Source organism: Bactrocera oleae, chromosome 3 (assembly GCF_042242935.1).
Source record: "Bactrocera oleae isolate idBacOlea1 chromosome 3, idBacOlea1, whole genome shotgun sequence".
In the NCBI taxonomy this organism is placed as follows: domain Eukaryota; kingdom Metazoa; phylum Arthropoda; class Insecta; order Diptera; family Tephritidae; genus Bactrocera; species Bactrocera oleae.
Genome location: NC_091537.1, coordinates 3,421,116 through 3,439,932, shown reverse-complemented (window position 1 = coordinate 3,439,932; position 18,817 = coordinate 3,421,116). Strand labels below are relative to the sequence as shown.

The window sequence follows — 18,817 nt, the reverse complement described above, 5'->3', positions numbered from 1 at the left end:
GTAATGGTTTGACATCGACATACTTCAATTACCATTATTTTATCATTTCTTATATGTACTCGTATATGCACACATAAACACTACAAGTCGTACTAATTTCATGAAAACTATTTCACATTTCTTTTTCTTCAATGGACTTTTCGTACAAATATTAATTTTTGTGTAATGCAAAATTCTCAAAACCAAAAAAAAAAAAAAAAAAAAATCAAAAATCAAACGCTACCGCCAGCAGGGTTCCGATTTACCCATATATATATGGTATGAAAGCTATCCGGAGCACATCGAAGAGGGCTACAAGGGACGTGTGTCACGCGTCTCACAGGACTCACCGTTCGGTTCGGCCTCACTCAATTTGACCAACATCAAGGAGTCGGATCAAGGCTGGTATGAGTGTAAAGTGGTATTTTTAAATCGTGATCCCAAGCAGCATAAGAACGGTACATGGTTCCATTTAGACGTACATGCACCGCCACGTTTTAGTGTTACACCAGAGGATATTATTTATGTTAATTTAGGTGAGTACGTCAAATATTCTACTTTGTTACTAAATATTATTTAAGAAACTAAAATAATTTGAAATGTTAAAGCACGAAAAAAGCTTTATTTGATTAGAAAGTTTACAAAAACAATAAGAATAGCCGCGCAAAAGTTTTTCGAATAAAAATTAGTGAGCTTTTTAAGCTTGAAATTATATTTCATACAATAAAAGAAATCTAACAAAGGATTATGTGTGAAAGCTCGTTCAAAGCTTTAGAAATGATATTTGATGCAATGAAAATAACGTTACAAAAGTACCTTTCTCGTTTAAAATCTCGAAAAATATTTTATTTAGTTGGAAATGTTATCTTAAACAAAGAAAAGAATCTAACAAAAGTACTTTGAAATGTGAAAGCTGTTGAAAAGCTCTACTTGGTTAGAAAATACACCGTAGCAATGAAAATAATTTGACAACAACAATTTTTTGTCTGAAAGTTTTTGAAAAGCTAAAACAGATCATTGTTCGCGTGAAAGCTCGAAAGCTTTATTTTTTTTATTTATATTTTCTACACAGAATAGAATCTTACAAAAGATCTTTACGTATGAAAGCTATTGAAAAGGTTCAGTTGCTGGATTTACTGGATATTCAATATAACAGATATGAGCATATAAGCTGGAAGGAAAGCGTAGATATCATTATATTCGGTAAATGGAAAACCAGAGAGAAATATAGCAAACCGATTTTTTGAAAAATCGAATGCATGAATGCATCGCTACCCGAGTGATCACACCACTTTGCTGCTACCTATTGCCATTCAAAAGCCTTCAACTTAACTTATTTTTGCCTCATCCTAGCGCTTTATGAGCCCATTTTCAATATTACGTATTTACTTTCAGGATCAATTTAAAATACCGATTTAGAAGACACCGGTATTCTACCAGCTCAAAAAAAAAAACCGAAGAAATATCGAACGCATGCCACGCATCGGTATTCGCAATAAATATGATTCTTCTAAATTCCAATGTAAAGAAATGCCAGAGAGCTTTCTTGTTTGATTTATTTGTGGCGCAAAACAACTTGGTTTACCTGTGTGCTAGCAAATATTGCGAACAAAGTATAATCATAAATATTTTGCCAATGCAATCCTCCAAACGCTGTGATAGTTCCGACTAGAGCAAATAAATTTCCAGCAAAAACCAACACACAAACACACACAAACACACACAAAAAAACATAACATAGAAATCGAAATGGATAAAGAGTATAGCAAAGTAGTTGCGGCAGCTTCCACAGAACCCGTTAGGATTTATACCTTTCGATTTGTCATTGTCAGCTGCGAGGCTGTTGGGATCACAAACACACTAAGAGCACTAAGGCATAGTCATGCATCGAATCAAAACAAAAATAATGCAAAAGGAAAACATGAAGTGAAAGCAGCTTCCATGCGAAAGAATAGAAACGCAAACAAATTGCGGCTATAATCTTCACATGTGTACCCAAGAGCTTATAATGGTGTCACGCGTGTGTGTGTGTGTGTGTGGATAAGTGCGAAATGTATGCGTTGGTGTGCGCAATTTGCATACATCAACTTCATATGCAGTGAGCTGCTGTTCGGCGCCCATAAATATACTTCAAAACTACAAAATCACAATCTACTACTTGTGGGTATGCGTATACACATGTATGTGTGTGTCTGTGTGTGTTACTGCGCTCAAGCTGAACTCCGCCTTTCGCCTGCAGAAACGTAACTTTCTCTTTTTTTCGCTAAAAAAAAGTTCCAGACATTTGCCACTTTGACATCACAAATTTTACTTAAAAGCAGCATACATTCGGGCGCACATCTATGCCACTCACCTTCGATAGTATCTGAGTACCCGAATTCATCACGCTGACAGCTTTTCATTTCGCACCCGCCAGCACTGCGTCCCTTGCCGGCTCGGATATTGAGATTTTTTCGACAAATTTGCTCATCCACCACAACCACGCTCACATGAACCCCACTTTCAAGCCACTGCAGCTGCCGGTGGCAGTGTGTGCGCGCCAATTCATTTGGTTAGCGTATGTGCGCCGAAATGTGTCCTGTCATAAATGGCAAATTGCATGCCGGTCTGTTTGCGAAACCCACAAATTTGTCACTTTCAAAGAGTTTATCCATCTTGTTGATGTGTTCAACACTCACACAAGTTTAAGTCTTCGAAAGTATTTGAGTATCTAACCCAACTTTTTATTTTGCAGTAAGTAGACAGGTAAAAAATAGAGCATTTTGTGTATCTGATAGTTATTTCCAGCTTTAATATTGTTGTTCGAGCAAAAGCTGAGCGCATTTCGCAAAACATACATGTGTAAGAGGAGCGCAATAGTAATGGAGTGTCTCGTTGAAAATGAGCTGTGAGTATGCGTCACAGAAAGGGTAATTATTCTCAAGATTACCCAAAACTTAACAGGTTATTAACCAATTACTCAAAAATTAGTCAGTTAATGACTACGTACGTACGTCTTTCAGAAATTCTAGCATTTTTAGATGCTGACGCATATTCAAATTGTAAAATTAACAAGTTAAAAATTTTCAATAAATTTTATATTTTTCGCCCCAAACGCTATGATCTCCACCTGCACTCATCGCACCATGGTATTTTCCCTGCCTTCAAGAACCCACCTACCGTATCCATGCGTAATTCTTGTCATCGGCGCTTTGAATAATTGTCAACATTTGTCTCTATCGCGACGCAATTGCCAAAAACACCGAGAGAGCGTGTGTATTGCAACGTACCGTTAGCAAAAATTTGAATTCTGAATCTTAATTCCATTAGGTACACTTTCGCCACAAATCCTGCTTCATTCATGCTTGCTGAAATTCTCATGCTCTCCGACCGCCTTTTTAGGCTCAAATGCACAACTCTCTACGTGTTTGTGCAAAGAAGTCCGCGTTTCGAGATTAAGCGTGCAATTTGTCACCTTTGAAGTTCGACTGAGCACTGCGTGTAGGGTATATATTATGTGTTCGAAAAAATAAAAACACAAAGTTAGCGTGTAACAGCTTCTCGTAAACATTATTTGTATTCGTTGAGTAAAAATTCAGTTATACGAGTATATTCACATATTTATATACCTATATATCACACATCATACATACACTCGCTCTCAGCTCATGCTTTGACATGAATTGTTTCCCGACAAATAGTTAAAAGCGAAGTAGTTGATTTTTCACTTTAATGTTCTCTAATTAAACTTGAAAAGGAGCCAAGTTAACCAAAGTTAATATGCGGTTGACTTGTGACTGAGTTGCCATCTGTTTTGCTGTCAACTGCTGCTGCGGTGCTGCTGTCTTAATGGACAGCTATGAAGACGTGTTTAATTTGTGCCCGGGTAGTCAGATGGACAGACGAAATGCAGTGCTAAGGCGAGTCTACGACTGGCAAATGGCAATTAGTAGTGGCAAAATGGTTGATGTCAGCTTCGAAGTGTTTATATACCGCTACTTTTGACATGGTGGGCATAGCAGAAGCGAAAGTTGTAAAAATTGCAAATATTTACGAATACGAATGTACATATTATATATTAATTTATAGTTAAACAACTTCCTTTCAAAATGAAAAGTGTATGGCATTTATAAAACTCAGTAAAGGGAAAGTATCTTCGTAAACTTTTATATTTGTATAAGTTTCCTTACTTCTTCGCTCGTGGAACGTTGAACTGCCATCGCAGAATTTTCACATCCGAAATAAATCGCAAATGATGTACTGAGCTTCGTTCCCACAACAAACTATTCCTTTCCCTAACTGTATCCAAAGGTCTTGTTGGATGTTAGTTATCAAAGTTGTTTCAAAGAAGATATAATGGAATCATCTCAACACTTCCTTACTAGATTCTGTGAGACTAATATTGAAACAAATAGCTATACAGGCGAACAAGCTGCAATTGAAATCAGTCGTCTAGCGAATTTGTGATTAATTCAAGACTCTTTGTCGACACATAAGGTAGCTACGCTTTAGCAGGTTTTAGACTTGTCTTTAACTGCTCAACTCTGAACATCGTATCAGAGGTCAGCATAGGACCTAATTTAAATTAACTTTAAGTAGAAAGTATGAATATTACCGAAATATAGGTTATACTGCTCATCTCTTTAAATTCATTTGAATTAATTTGGAAATGAAAAGGTAAATTAAGAATTCTCATAGCTTGGAACCTAATACTGAAAAGTTGCTTAAACAAGTTTAAATAATTTTCTATTTAAATCTATCTAAATGAGGAAGCTTTACGTTACCGTTATTGCTGCAAATACAGGGGGAACTTTGTTAATTAAAAAGTAATTAAAATACGTTGGTTAGACAAACAAAAGCCATGTGGCGGTGAAGAAGAGCCAATTGAAGTTCGCTTGCTACAACAAAAACCAACTTAAAGCTTAGACAAATAAAAACAACAACCACCACAATAACCATACAACTGCGGCACAACGCAAGCGAACAATGGCAATAAACAAAGGACAACAACTGAAGGCAACTGAAACCAATTGTAGCCATTTGTGTTAATTGCGGCTGTCGTAGTAAGCATAAACAGCAAGAACAACAACAAAAAAGTACATATTATACGTGCATAAAAGAATCAGAAAAGGGATGAATGGGCGAATATATGGGAGATGAAATGAATGCCATAACGCAAGTGTGCACATTGAAGACGTACTTTTAAGAGCACATACTCATTACAGGGTGCTCAGGAAATTTAAGAACGCAAAGAGTTGTGCGCAACAGTAGTGGTAAGAATATGCGCCAAGTGGGGTTACAGACGCGAAATTATAAAGAAATATTAGAGAAAAAAAGTATAGAAGGAAGCAAACAAAAATTAGATGAACATGTAAGAGTTGAAAAATATAGAGAAAACACTTGTGATTAAATAAAAACCAGCAAAAAATCAGCAGGAACTCGCTCTGCAAACAAAGAAGCTCCCAACTCACGTTGCGCCGCCGCACTGAACCTTGCGCGCCACAAACACACCATCGGACTGCAACAACGAACAAAGCAAGCTACTAATTTACGGCAGCCAACAACAGCGCGCAGTTCTACCGACTGGCAGTTCCACTTCTAGACAATGGCGCAATATCGTTGGCATGCTCTGGTCGACTTGTTTTAGTCTATGCTGTTATTGTATTGTTTTATTCCGCCATTTTTAACTGTTGATCCTATTTGCGCGCACATTTTACTTCGCCAACTCCTGCAGGATGAAGTGGATAAAGATAAAAAAAAAAATATATCGCTTAACATAAAAGACAAGCCAAGCGGCAGTATTCATGGCAAATTATCTACCCGAAGCAGAGCGCAGCACGAGCTGCTGCTAGGAACTAATGCAGAATCGAGCTAAAAGGGGAGTAAGAAGCGTGTTGAGGGCGTAAGTGCAGGCGAGCGCAGCTGATAAGCCGGAAGGAAAGTTGGCTGCTGTGCGCGTATAACAAATCAAACAAGCGACAAAAGCACGAACAATGACAGTTACGACACGCTGCTCGTACATGCTGAAGACAATGAGCGGAGCGAGTTCAAAGAATAAAAAAAAATTAAAGAAAATGAAAACTAGACGTAGCTGCTGCTATCTAGTGTATGAATCAGCCAGCGCTGTCCGCATTGTGACAGCTTATCGCTAACTTGACTGGCAAGCAACGCCTGCTCGTGCCACCAGCTTTCGTAGAGTTTTGACAGGCCAATGCGTGTGTGTGTATATGCCACGCATATTTTTGCGTATTCCTTAAGTAGTTTTACTATTCACTCTTCAGAGGTGTTCACTTTATTATGCTATATAATATACGTTACTTTACAATTGTATCAAATATGAATGCTAATCTACTTTTTCTGTTTCTTTCTTCCTCCAAAACAGGCGACTCAATTATTCTAAATTGTCAAGCGGATGGCACCCCAACACCGGAGATCTTATGGTACAAAGATGCTAATCCCGTTGATCCCTCGTCTACTGTTGGCATCTTTAATGATGGCACCGAGTTACGGATCTCCACCATCCGACACGAGGACATCGGAGAGTACACTTGCATTGCACGCAATGGTGAGGGACAAGTCTCCCATACGGCCCGTGTTATAATAGCGGGCGGCGCTGTAATCATGGTAAAACATAAATTATTTTCGAACCACCAAACCCCTCTCAGAAATATCAATTCCTCCACAAATTGTAATTCGATGCCCACTTTGGATTGTAAATTAACTAAGAAGTAAAGTTTGTAAAAAGAAAACAAACAACAGCATTGATTGATTTGGTGAAGTAAAATTTTAGTAAGATCAAATTTTTAACGGGATTACTCTAGCTGATTGGCATTTTTACCGAGAGTGTTGTGGTTTTCTTTAAACATACCGCTTTTTTGAATAAGAGAAGAGTCAGTATATTTAGATTTAAGTCAGTTTTTAGTACTTTTGGCTTTTTAGTAATATGTTCAGCTTAAGTTGTGCGTCCAGTAACAGCTGATTTTGGCATTAAAAGTTTCTTTAAATGTGTTTGCAGCCTACATATCAAATTACAACACTAAGTTTTGAAAGCTTACTAAAAGCTTAAAGTGCTCTTCAAAGCTCACTCGGTTGAAGTGGCAAATAATACTTGAATTTTTATATCTTCTATGATTAGGGTTAGACAGGGTTACTAGCGAATGAATCAGTTTTTATACCCTGAACAGGATATACTACGTTTGCCACCCCGACGGAAATTTTGGAGACCCTATAAAATATATATTAAATATAAATGATCAGCATGACGAGTTGAGTTGATTTAGTCAGGTCCGTATGCTTGTCCGTCTTTCTGTATATATGCGAACTTGTCCCTGAGTTTTCAAGATCTCAATCTAAAATTTTGCTCACAACCTTTTCTCCACAAGACCACTATAGCTTATAGCTGCCATACAAACTGAAGGATCGGAATCAAGTGCTTATATGGAAAGCTTTGTCATTTGACGAGATATATTCTCGATATTGCCTAAGGCAATGATGCAATTTCCAAAAAAATAGTTCGGATTGAGTTATTATAGCACATATGCAGCTGCCATACAAACTGATCAATCAAAGTTTATGTAAAAATTTTTTGTATACGTGAAGAGTATTATAGCTTCGGTGCCGCCGAAATTAACGTTTCTTCTTGTTTATTTAAAAAATTTCGGTAGATTAATTTCTAATCTTCTTTTTGACGAGCTTACAAAGTACGTACAGTAAAATCATTAGACAAGCGATTTTATTAAGCATTGTGAGATAGTATGGTGAACTTAGAAGTATCATTAAAATTACTTACCGGGAAAATTGTCAATCAGCTAGCAATTTTTTTTAGTTTTTTGAAAACTAATTGGAATGTTCAAAGTAATGAAATTTTTTTGTGAATGACTTCAGTTCCAATAGAGTTCCATATTCATTTGTTTAAGTGTTGTCGCCCCCTATTTATAAACAAACAGAAATAATTATTCAAAAAACTATGAAAAATTTAAACATTTATTTACTAATTTATCATTATCATTACTGAACTCATATTTATATTTAGCATATATGCATGGAAAATCATAGAAATAGCTTAAGATTTGCTATTATAACAATTAATATTCTTATAAAGCTTTAGTCGCGCTAATTGGCTTAGTGCTAACATTAAATGGTGTCAAATTGTGTAAAGCGTGTAAATTGAATTTTAAAACGGTGCAAGCAAATGTAAGCGCAGAAAAAGGTGCAATTACATATGCTGCATACTTTAAGGCGCATAGTGAACTAATTTTAATTTGTTAGGACATAAAATGCTTAAAAAATTATTGTCCAAGCTTTTACTTATTTTTATTTTTTTTTATTTTGCTAAACTTTATTAAATTTATGTGGCTATATACAGCCTCTGTTGAAGTTATTAAACATAACTGCTTCATTCTGAGAACAAAATGTAGCAAAATGCTTAAAATCTCATGCTACAATTAATTACAGGCAAATTAATTATTTTGCTTGAGGTGAACTGCCTGCAAGTATTTTAGATAGTGGCGTATATTGTAGGTTGTAAACAGATGCAGAAGTGTATTGACGTGACATATGTCTTAAAAAACCATAGCTGGGATTATTTAAGCTCATTTAAATGAGTTACAGAGTAATTAACTTAAGTTGCGCAATAAATTATAGCTATTTCTACCTATTTGAAATCCAGCAATTTGCTCACTTACAAAATTTCTATTAGATTTTTGTGAAAATGCCGTGAGCGTAAGCAGAGTTGCCGTACATGCAAAATATTTTTACGGAGCACAAACAAACATTTATTTTAAAATGGCTGCCGTAGTCAAATTTAAGCGAAAATGAAAAACTGGAAAATTTTTAGTAATACTAAAGCAATTCCCATATTCACAAAAAAGATAAGAGAGAGATATTTCCAAATAGCTTTCTTAAATTTTAGAAACTGTTATAACATACTCGTACCCAACCTCAAACTTTCTAATCGCCCAAAAATTCTATAAAATTCCAAACTCAGCTTAAATAAGTAACTTTTAAGAAAAAACTCAATAATTTCTTTCACAAAATCTTTTAAGCAAGTTATCTTAGAAAAATGCATGTAGGAAGCGCCAGTCAATTGATCATACTCGACAAAAGTAGGCCAACTGCAACAGCATGCTCTCAAGTGCACATAAACTTTAAGACACAAAATAACAGTTACAAAATGCTAGTAACTAACTTTAATCGCATAGCCGTATTTATCTACGTAAGGCGAGATTATGCTGAGCTCAAACTTAATGCCAGCAACATGAAAACTTAGATTGAAACTAATGCAACAACACAAGACATCATGATGCCATGAAATTATTTATAAACAAAGCCAACAACAAAGCGTACACATTCTGCAGATACACCAACAGTTATTATTTATAAACTAAATACAGCCATTATGCAGTATGCACAAGTATACGGCGCATGCCTTACATATGTGTGGTCGTAGAACTTTGGCAGCGCCTGAAACTGTGCTAAACTGCACATCATTACACTACAACACACACACACACGCACATGCATGTGTGCAGCTGCTTGTGCGCTGGTGTGTTGCAAACGATATTATAAAACACAATTATATTACGAAAACCGCTCAATAACTGTCAGCGTGGCACACACGCAGACACGCACTGTGAGTTGTGGGAGTTTATGTGACAGCTTGAATAGCTTAGGGAATGTTTCAAAAGAAGAAGATCTTAATTCAACATGACAACACTAATGCGCTACTACAATTTAATAGTTAAAAGACGCAGCACACACACGCACACACACCAGCAAGCAAACAGTATTGTGCGTTGGTTGGATGGTGCGGCATGGCGTATGAGTAACAACAATGTGAAGCAACTGCTTATTTATGCGGACTTGTACGCGCTTTGTTGATCCAACACAGATGTTGTCATTAGACGCCGTTATGCGCTTTTGTCTTCATTTGTTTTCGCTAGCTACTAAACTACTGTATTCACCATTCATGACAGCTAAAATGGATGAGCATTTGTGCAAATGTGCCGCCTGCAACAGCAGTCACTAAGTGCCATACTTTAATAGTGCTGCCTTAAACCTTATTTATAGCACACGCTCTTAAATGCCTTTCATGCATTTCTATGAGAACATTAAACAGTATATATTCTCTTTATTCTAACACTTTTTTCACGTTTCTAGTTTCATTGCAATTCTTTGAAACCTTAACTTGACAGCTGAATTATTGCAGAGGCTGTAGCTAATTTTAAAGAAATATTCTGAATTATCAATGCAGATTTTAGCCATATAAATGAAAAGTTTTAGTTTCCAAAGTTAAATTTTAATTTCCAAAGTTATAGCTGTACGTTTTGACCCAGTTCCATAAGTCTTTGGAGATTCATCTAAAATCAATCGGATATAAAAAATTAGTTTTATAAATATCTAATAATATATAAAATATGATCGAAGCTTTTTTTCCAAAAATTAACAAAATGGCGGCCTCAGAAAATTTTTATCTAGATTTTGGAAAACCGAAATTAAAAAAAAAAAAAATTCTTCGATCAGTGCCAAGTTTATTATGTATTCTAAAAGCTGTATAAATTTCATTAAAATCTACTGAGCGGTTTTCGAGTTACAGTTGTCACCAGTTCGAAAAACATGGTTTTGAGAAAAACGCATTTAAAGTTTCACACTAGAGCTCCCGAGCGCTTTGAAGTACCCAAGCGCTCTTTGTTATTTGTCGAATAACTCAAAAAGTAATTATCGGATCAACATGAAGTTTTCAGAGAATATTTTTAAGACGAATTTTTTTTTTGAAAATTTAGACCCCCCCCCCCCCCCTTAATCATTTATTTAAAAAAAAATTTTAAATCGATATTTAAATTTTAAAATGTAACTACTCTAGCAAGCAGCGCAGTTCATATGTTAAGTACAAATACTCACACATATTTAAATGTGTCAATGAAGAATTAACATTCACAGCTAAACTGACAAACACCAGTACAAAACCATTTGCTACACGCTTGTAGACCTTAGCTTATTTGATGGAATATACAAAAATAAGCAAGATTTGGCCAAAGACCCCGTTATAACAACAACCACGCCATTGGCAACACTACAACCGAAACTTAAAAACTTTTCCATATAAAAACTTGCTTGTTGTTATGTTATGCATATAAATAGAATGGGTTGTTGTGGCGCCGCCGTTGGTAACTAGTGCGACCGCTAGGCCGAACTTTGTATGCCACGAAAATCACTTGCGGCGCCTTAACCCTATACTGCATATGAAATTAGATTCACTGTTATTGCTTACCATTGTTTTGCTAATAACAAAGGCTTAGAAACTAGTGTTTTTACTTGTTAGAAGTTTTGACTCGGTACTGCGGTATGTAAAACATGTTACTTGGTGCTTGAGTTTCGAATATAACCACACTTTTCCAGGTGTCAACAATGTATGCAGTACCCTTCTTTGAAAGATGAAAACTAATCTGAAATATGAGTTGTTATCTCGAGAATAGTATTTGCTTCTTTTTAAAGCGATTATTCCAAATTTTTGGTATACAAATATTTATGCCTGTTCTCATACAACTTTTGGTCTAGCTTCGATATGATATTCCACTCAAATTTGTTTCTTCTTTTTTTGGTATAAATGTGGTGTATAGCGATTCACTTCTTTTTATTACATCTTTGCTAGCGGGTTAAAGGCCTGCAATTTCGAAAAAGTTGTATTTGGTACCAGCAAAGTGGGCAAGAGCCACAACTTACTAAAATGACATATAAACATGAGTTTTTCATGCCGACATTTGCATTTACCTATGTGCACAATAATACATATGTATGTACACCGTTCTTATATATATATCTAATGGGAGGTACTTACACAAGCACGCAATTATGTAAGGGCTTTCACGCATACAAGGAAGGCAATATATGAAGCAAAAAAAAAAAAACAATAAACACGATTTAGTTTCTACACACGCGTGTAAAACACTGTATGTGGCGGTGCCATGCGCATGTACATATGTGTATGTGAGCTGTTTGTGTTTGTGGGCCCAGCAAAAGTTTCATAAAGTGGCTTAGAGAGCGACCCAGTCGCGAACTTCAATTTCATGCATACAGCTGTAACTAAATATATATGTTTAAGAGCATACATATGTATAGGAACACACAATCTAATAGCACACACGCATACATGTATTAGTGAATGCCTCGGGCATTGAGCAGGCCAAGGCTAACAACTTAAATGCTCACACCACAAAATTTTACGCGAAACGGCAAATTTTGCTACCCGTTAGCCATGCTCATAACCTCATGTGCGTATAATTTGTATATTTTTGTTGTTGCATGTATTGCTATACACACACCATACATATAAATAAATATGTGCAGATGGGCAAACGCACATTGAAACAAAATAATTTAAGCTCAAAGTGTGCGTCTGAGCGGTTGTTAAATGAATTTTGATGGCCCAACGGCACTTTTGCGCACGCACACACAAAGCCATTGGCACATGTATTTACAAATGTGGCTATACATATAGGCACAAGCGATAGTGCATGAACAAGCAGATGTTTCGGCAAACACATTTTCAAAAATTTAATTTTCGCGTACATGTGAGCAGGGGCATGCAACAAAATGGCGTATGACTCTGGCAACTACACGGCGGTCTCTCAAGGGTTGTAGCTATAAAATGGAAAACATTTTTTTATTTTAATTTATGGTATGCGCTGTACATATGTATATGTGTGTATACATGTAGCTGGGTGTGTGAGTACACGTAACGCTTTTAAATGCAGCAGCATTATAACAGTCACAGAGCTCGTTTGGGAAAATTTAAAATATAGAAATTGAAATTTGAATCAAACAACTTTTCGCAACTGCACTGTTTGTAAGTTTTCGAACATTAGTCTTTGTGTAGATATTAGAGCCTTCATTTGAGTTTCGATTGAGAGAATTACGCTTTTTGGTTTTATATTTTATGTAGATAGATTTTGAAAGTTAAAAGCGAGATTTTAAAAATTATGAAAGTAGATCGAATTTTTTGATTTTGAGGTTATGTAATTTATTTTTCATAGCAGCAATTTTTCTTTAAATTACCAACTTTTTTTTTGTAATTTTTAACAACTTAAAAAAGACAATATTTTCAAAAAAAAATTTTTTAATTCGCTTTTTCAAATTAAGCATTTACTTTTCTTAATTTTTTTTTTTGGAAAATATTTTTAGTGTTTAATTTCAAAACAAAAAAAATCTTTCGTTGCAATTTTAATTTAAAAACTCAAAATTTTGAAAACTTATACCATGCGAAACTCAAAATTTGTCTGAAAAACGCCCGCAGCTCGGAATTTCTCTTTTAACGATGTTTTAGTTTTCGATAGTTTTATCGAAATTCGTTTGAATAAAACTCTTTATTATGCAACTGTCTAGGCGCTGAAAACTAAATATTTGAAATAAAAATTACTTCAGCTTAAAAACCAATAATTAATATAAGCGTGTCTGTTAACAACTCAGCTAACTTATTCAAGAAAATAAAACTAAGTTACACCGAAAATATAAAATTTCTGTTCGAACTGCAAAATACTTTTTCTTCACTTTTTCTTCTGTCAACCATCAAGAATATGCGTATTTCAGTTGTCATTGCATGTCAAATTAGCATAACTACAATACAACGCATAAATATTGGCAATTACTATAAAAACATCAAAAATTAAACAAAACATACGCTCGCTTTCTGTCTGTTTATGCTGAGTCTACTAAAAACTACATAGGTCTCTGATCATTTTCTAACCTCTTTAACCTTTTTTTATCTCAACTCCTGTAAAAAAAAAACTCCTTTCTTTGTATTTAAATACTGTAATGACTACCAACACAAATGACTTAATTGTCCAACGTACCAAACCATCAATCAACTTAATTACGTGAAACCGCTCGACCACGTGCACCTACTATCCCAACCAACAACAATATTCACATGACAACAACAATAATAACAATTTCTTAATGCCATAACCTGTTACAAAACTTTGCCAACTGCCAAAAACCACACACCGACGACAAAATGGCAACTGAATGGACGCTTTTTACGCAACACGCAACGGATATTTGAATAAAATGCGATGCGTAAAGCAGCCGGCAGCTGGTGGGAAAGGGAAAGTAGGCAAATCGGGCACCAAAAAGGTCGCCAAAACCGGCAAATACACTAAGATCGGTATTGCAGTAAGTGCCCAACAGCAAAAACCACTTTTATTTCTATGTTTTGCTATAACGGTTTATATGCAACATTAGCGTTTTTTATATGTGTTTACGCTGAGTTGAGCAATAGTTTTTTGAATTTTGTCATTTCGTCAATTTTCATAGCGACAACTCATTGAAAAATGTACGCTTTTTCATGCAAAATCGCCGAACACTCACCTGGCCATGCACACTAAACTAAAAACATATAGCCACATAATCAAACAAAGTCGCATAAAAACATTCATTATTGGATTTCAATTTTGAAATGAATTTTGCTAAAAGTTATTAAGCATTTCATGCATTCAAATTTCTGCCGCTGCAGTCAAGTTCAGGTATTTGCCACAAATATTCATTACAAAAAATAAAATATACACATTTCGAACAGCGACCAAAATACACAATGCATACGCAATCACATCAAATGCCATTTAATATTTACATATGTATGTATATCTATATGTCTGTATATATGTATGTGTGTATTTATGCACATATATTATATAAAAAACAGTTAATATAAAGAGCAGCGAGAAATTCATAAAAAGCAGCACACGCTCAACATAATTGTCATTTGCGCTACAGTCACCGTCACCGCCACCCTCGCCGCTGCCACCACCGCCGCCGCTGCTGCCACATTCATAGCCATCAGCAATATATTCATTGCCATTGAAGCATTTTGTTGTTGCTGTTGCATGCAGCAAACAATGCGTGGCCATAAATTGCCATATTCGAACGATGTGTGTGCCTGTCTTCGGGCGCAAACGGACGTAATGACACACACACACACACACACGCATATACATACAGTTGTACATTTACAGGCACACTTTCGCTAAAGCTCGCAAAGATGTGCACAAACACACACACAGCCGCACTCTTATTGGTGACAATAATGTTTATGTGTGCGTGTGCGTGTGTATGTGACATCTTTTCCGCCACTACGCCATTCATTCCAGTTAAGCGCTTGCCATTCTGCCGTTATTCTTAAATATGAATCATTGCTGAATATCCTGGCATTTCAGTTTACCATAACATCCGACTACAATGACATTTGGAGAATGCAGTTATTTTTGCTTTTGCTATGAACATTTAAAGCCTTTGTTAACTTACTTTTATTAACATAAAATATTATAAAAGGCGCAGTGCGACAGTGTTGTTTTATGATGAGTTAGAAAATTGTGGAGGCATATTTTTTGAGGCAGTATTGTATCTAAATTTCTCTCATGAGATTTTTTATTAACAAGTACCAATAGATGCAGCTATTTGTAAAATTGCTTTTAATGCTTTTATTTGAGTTTCATTTAAATTTATTTTAATGCTTTTTGGCCTATTTTTTTCAAAAAAAAATTTTTTAATAATAAGAAGAAATTTTGGATATATATTTGTTTTCTTGCCTTATATAATTTATATATACTATACTATCCGCCTTCAGAAACAATACGCTGCCGCACTGTGAGGTTGCATAACGAATTTTGTTTTGCACGTTTTCTTAAAACTTATTGCTTTTATATGTTATAAAGTATATTATTTCTATAATATAACATGAAACTTTATATATTTAAACATAACTGTTTATAAGTAAAATAAAGAATCAAACAAACAGCTTTCATTATCAAAAGGAAAAAAATATTAAGCTCAGTAGGTGCGCTAGCGATAGAACATACAATTGGTATATTAGATTTAACTGGTATAATGGCGTAGAGATAGTATAGCAAGCAGTTATACCATATATCACAATAGTTCTATGCAATTTAGATCAATACTTTAATCTAGGACTAGCTGAAATCAACGCCAGAGTGGCAACTGTATTACATCACCATGCCATGAAATATTTCAAAAAAATTCACAAATACTGCAGAAAGTTAGTATATATTTCTATAAGATGTTCCTTCAGAAATATTTTAAAAAATTTCTCGAACACTGCAGAAAGTTAGTATATATACAGCTATATGGTAATTAAAGCGTATTCAGACTAAGCGTTTCAATTATTTTTTAGTTAATAAAAAACGCAAGTTCTTTGTGTGAACAATTTTTAGTAATTTTACTTCAAATTTATATTTTCGTCTGGTTACAGAAGTATAAAGAAAATATTCACACAAAAATAAACATTTGCATATTTTTTTCATTTACGTTAGCCGGTTTAAAAAGACCCACACTTAACACATTCATATTAATTTTAATTTTTTAAGCGCTACTTTAGGCAGTAACCCATGAACTTAAAACCAAATATAGTAAGTTAATTTATTACCTTAATTATTAACCTTAATGTATTTGTTATCTTTTGCTCATTACTCAAATAATAAGTGTTCGAAACTAATAGTATCTAAATGTTTGCATAACTTTTTGCTATATAAAACTTTTCACAGAATGAGACTAACGCAATTGGCGTTTTATTTTTACATTTTCTCTTCCCCTCTTTCTTTTTGCAATGCATGTTTTTTGCTGCACTTTGCCTTGCGCACAGGTGCCGCCCACTAATCAAACCAAACTCGAGGGCGAAAAGGTGATATTCTCGTGCGAAGCGAAAGCAATGCCCGGCAATGTTACCGTTAGATGGTTTCGAGAAGGCTCTCCCGTACGGGAGGTGGCCTCACTGGAGACACGCGTTACAATACGTAAGGATGGTTCCCTTATTATAAATCCCGTTAGCGCTGACGATTCTGGTACTTACTTGTGTGAGGTAACGAATGGCATTGGAGATCCGCAAAGCGCTTCGGCTTATTTAAATGTAGAATGTAAGTATACACACAAAAAAGTATTAATGAAATTAAATTCAAAACACATATATTCTATGTCACTGCTCATATCTAATTGTATTTGAACGAGAAAATTGTTAACAAATAACATTGAGGTAACTAAAACTCAGCAAATATTTCGGGAAATTTGTTTGTTTTCGACTTCGGTGCATTCTTTCTATCTTCAGGGTATTTGTCGAAATTTGACAGATCTTCCATATTTGAGATGACTGGCACATAAGGTGGTTGTATTTGTTGGTTCAGTAGTCCATACCAATCCACGCCTTTGAACCAATCGTGATTTTTTATGTCCTTTTGTGCATTCGTTAGACAGCCGAGCCTAACGATAATATAGATGAATTTTTGTTAATCTCAAACCACACATAATCACACTCACCGCTTCGAGGGATCGACCACTAGCAGTTTTGAGATCAAGTCCTTTAACATTGGCGGAAATGCGGCGGGTATCTTGTAGGCGCCATCGCAAATTTTTCCATACATCATCATCACATCCCTATTGTACTCGGAAAAGGGCGAATTACCGGCAACAAATTCATAAACCAGCACTCCAAACGCCCACCAGTCGACGCTGGTTGAGTAAGGTTTGGACTTAATCAACTCAGGCGCCAGATACTCTGGTGTTCCGCATAATGTCAAAGTGCGGGTTTCAACGCGCTAGAAATAGAAAGCAAGCAAACTTTATGCTTAAGATTTTCTGGAACGCTGCGCACAACCACACAGTCAAGTGGCCATTTAAGTACCTTTGCAAAGCCAAAATCCGTTATTTTAAGATAACCTTTTCTATCGATTAATATATTTTCCGGCTTCAAATCTCGATATAGCAACTGCAAATTATGTAAATATTCCAAACCAAGAAATATTTGAGCAGCATAGAATCGCGCCTGCTTCTCCGAAAATTTACGCACTCTGGTAGAAAAAAGATTGAAAGAAATAAAAAAGTATAAGCCAACGTGCAGCAAACAGCACCTACTTGCGATGATAGGTGAAGAGCTCTCCACCGTTTATGAATGGCAAACCAAAGATCAAATGATCAAAGTCCTTGCGACAAAAGTCCATCATAACCACATAAGGGAAGTCTATGCTGAGCAGCACGCGCTTCTCGTTGAATATATGCGGCACTTGCTTTGTCTTCACGATCATCTCCTTCAGCACCAACTTTGCGGCGTAGTAATTACCCGTCGACTTTTCGCGCACCAGTTTCTATCGAAGCACAAATAATATGTATTAACGAAAAATAAGCGACATACGTTTCGAACACACCACTCTGCCGAAGGAGCCTGCACCGATTGTGGCCAGCTCGTCGAAACCTTGGAGGCCTGTGTCTGGCGATGGCGTCATTTTGTCCCACTTCTTGAGAAAACAGTCTTTGAACACAACCAGCACCATGTCGTAGTCGACCTTACCACTGAACCTGGTGTTGATGGCTGCAGTTTAAAGATTTATGTCTGATAAACATAATTATGAAACTCGCTCTTGACACGCTTACGTTTGTTGGCTTTTTCCACAGCGATTATCTTCAATTCACTTTCCGCTGCTTGCCCCACATTAGAAGGTACCAATTCCATTTGATGTGCCATGTTTTTGAGACTACTGCCCGTGCCACTATTTAGAATGACACGATTAGAAAGTTAAAAGGCTTAAAATCTGTAATTTTTGAATTATTTGTAAATATTTTGTCAGCAGTATAATAAATGAAACGTCAGTGTTTCAATGAATTTAAAAAAACCTTAAAGAAAAGTATTGTGGAATAAGAAATTTAAAAAGTTTCGAAAACGGAAAACATGCGAATAAATTTCGCCAAGAAATATTTTTCGAGTTTAACGTTCTATACCAGAGAGACATAACATCAAAATTTAGTAAAATCTCAATATTTACTAAATGTTGAATTTCGAAATACCCTTGCAAATATAACAATA

General features: G+C 35.6%; 2 protein-coding genes across 6 annotated transcripts in view; one reads left to right on the top strand and one right to left on the bottom strand.

Moving 5' to 3' along the window:
• The window catches only part of tutl (immunoglobulin superfamily member turtle), a 114,946-nt gene that overhangs the window by 64,972 nt on the left and 31,157 nt on the right, over nt 1-18,817 (top strand). For 3 of the 5 annotated variants that reach the window (XM_036369266.2, XM_070107294.1, XM_036369265.2), the window contains exons 5-7: nt 233-515; nt 6,341-6,582; nt 16,610-16,880. In XM_036369266.2, coding sequence (XP_036225159.2) covers nt 233-515; nt 6,341-6,582; nt 16,610-16,880 — 796 coding nt within the window. Of the gene's footprint in view, nt 1-232; nt 516-6,340; nt 6,583-14,037; nt 14,128-16,609; nt 16,881-18,817 lie in introns of all 5 variants that reach the window. The other 2 variants (XM_036369264.2, XM_036369263.2) reach the window with 2 other exon arrangements.
• Nucleotides 7,754-18,587, bottom strand: LOC106627598 (cAMP-dependent protein kinase catalytic subunit 2). Its single transcript, XM_036369317.2, has 7 exons — nt 18,388-18,587; nt 18,162-18,325; nt 17,872-18,101; nt 17,642-17,807; nt 17,278-17,555; nt 16,817-17,220; nt 7,754-7,886 (listed from the first exon to the last, which is right to left on the bottom strand). Exons 1-6 carry the CDS (start codon nt 18,476-18,478, stop codon nt 17,001-17,003), a joined length of 1,149 nt encoding a protein of 382 aa, XP_036225210.1. The 5' UTR covers nt 18,479-18,587; the 3' UTR covers nt 7,754-7,886; nt 16,817-17,000.

Coding starts and splice junctions, on each gene's coding strand:
- LOC106627598 (XM_036369317.2), bottom strand. CDS start 18,478: ATGGCACATCAAATGGAATTGGTACCTTCTAATGTGGGGCAAGCAGCG. Junction 18,326..18,387: donor TGTGGAAAAAGCCAACAAAC/GTAAGCGTGTCA, acceptor TTTAAACTGCAG/CCATCAACACCAGGTTCAGT. Junction 17,221..17,277: donor GTGGTCGATCCCTCGAAGCG/GTGAGTGTGATT, acceptor TATTATCGTTAG/GCTCGGCTGTCTAACGAATG.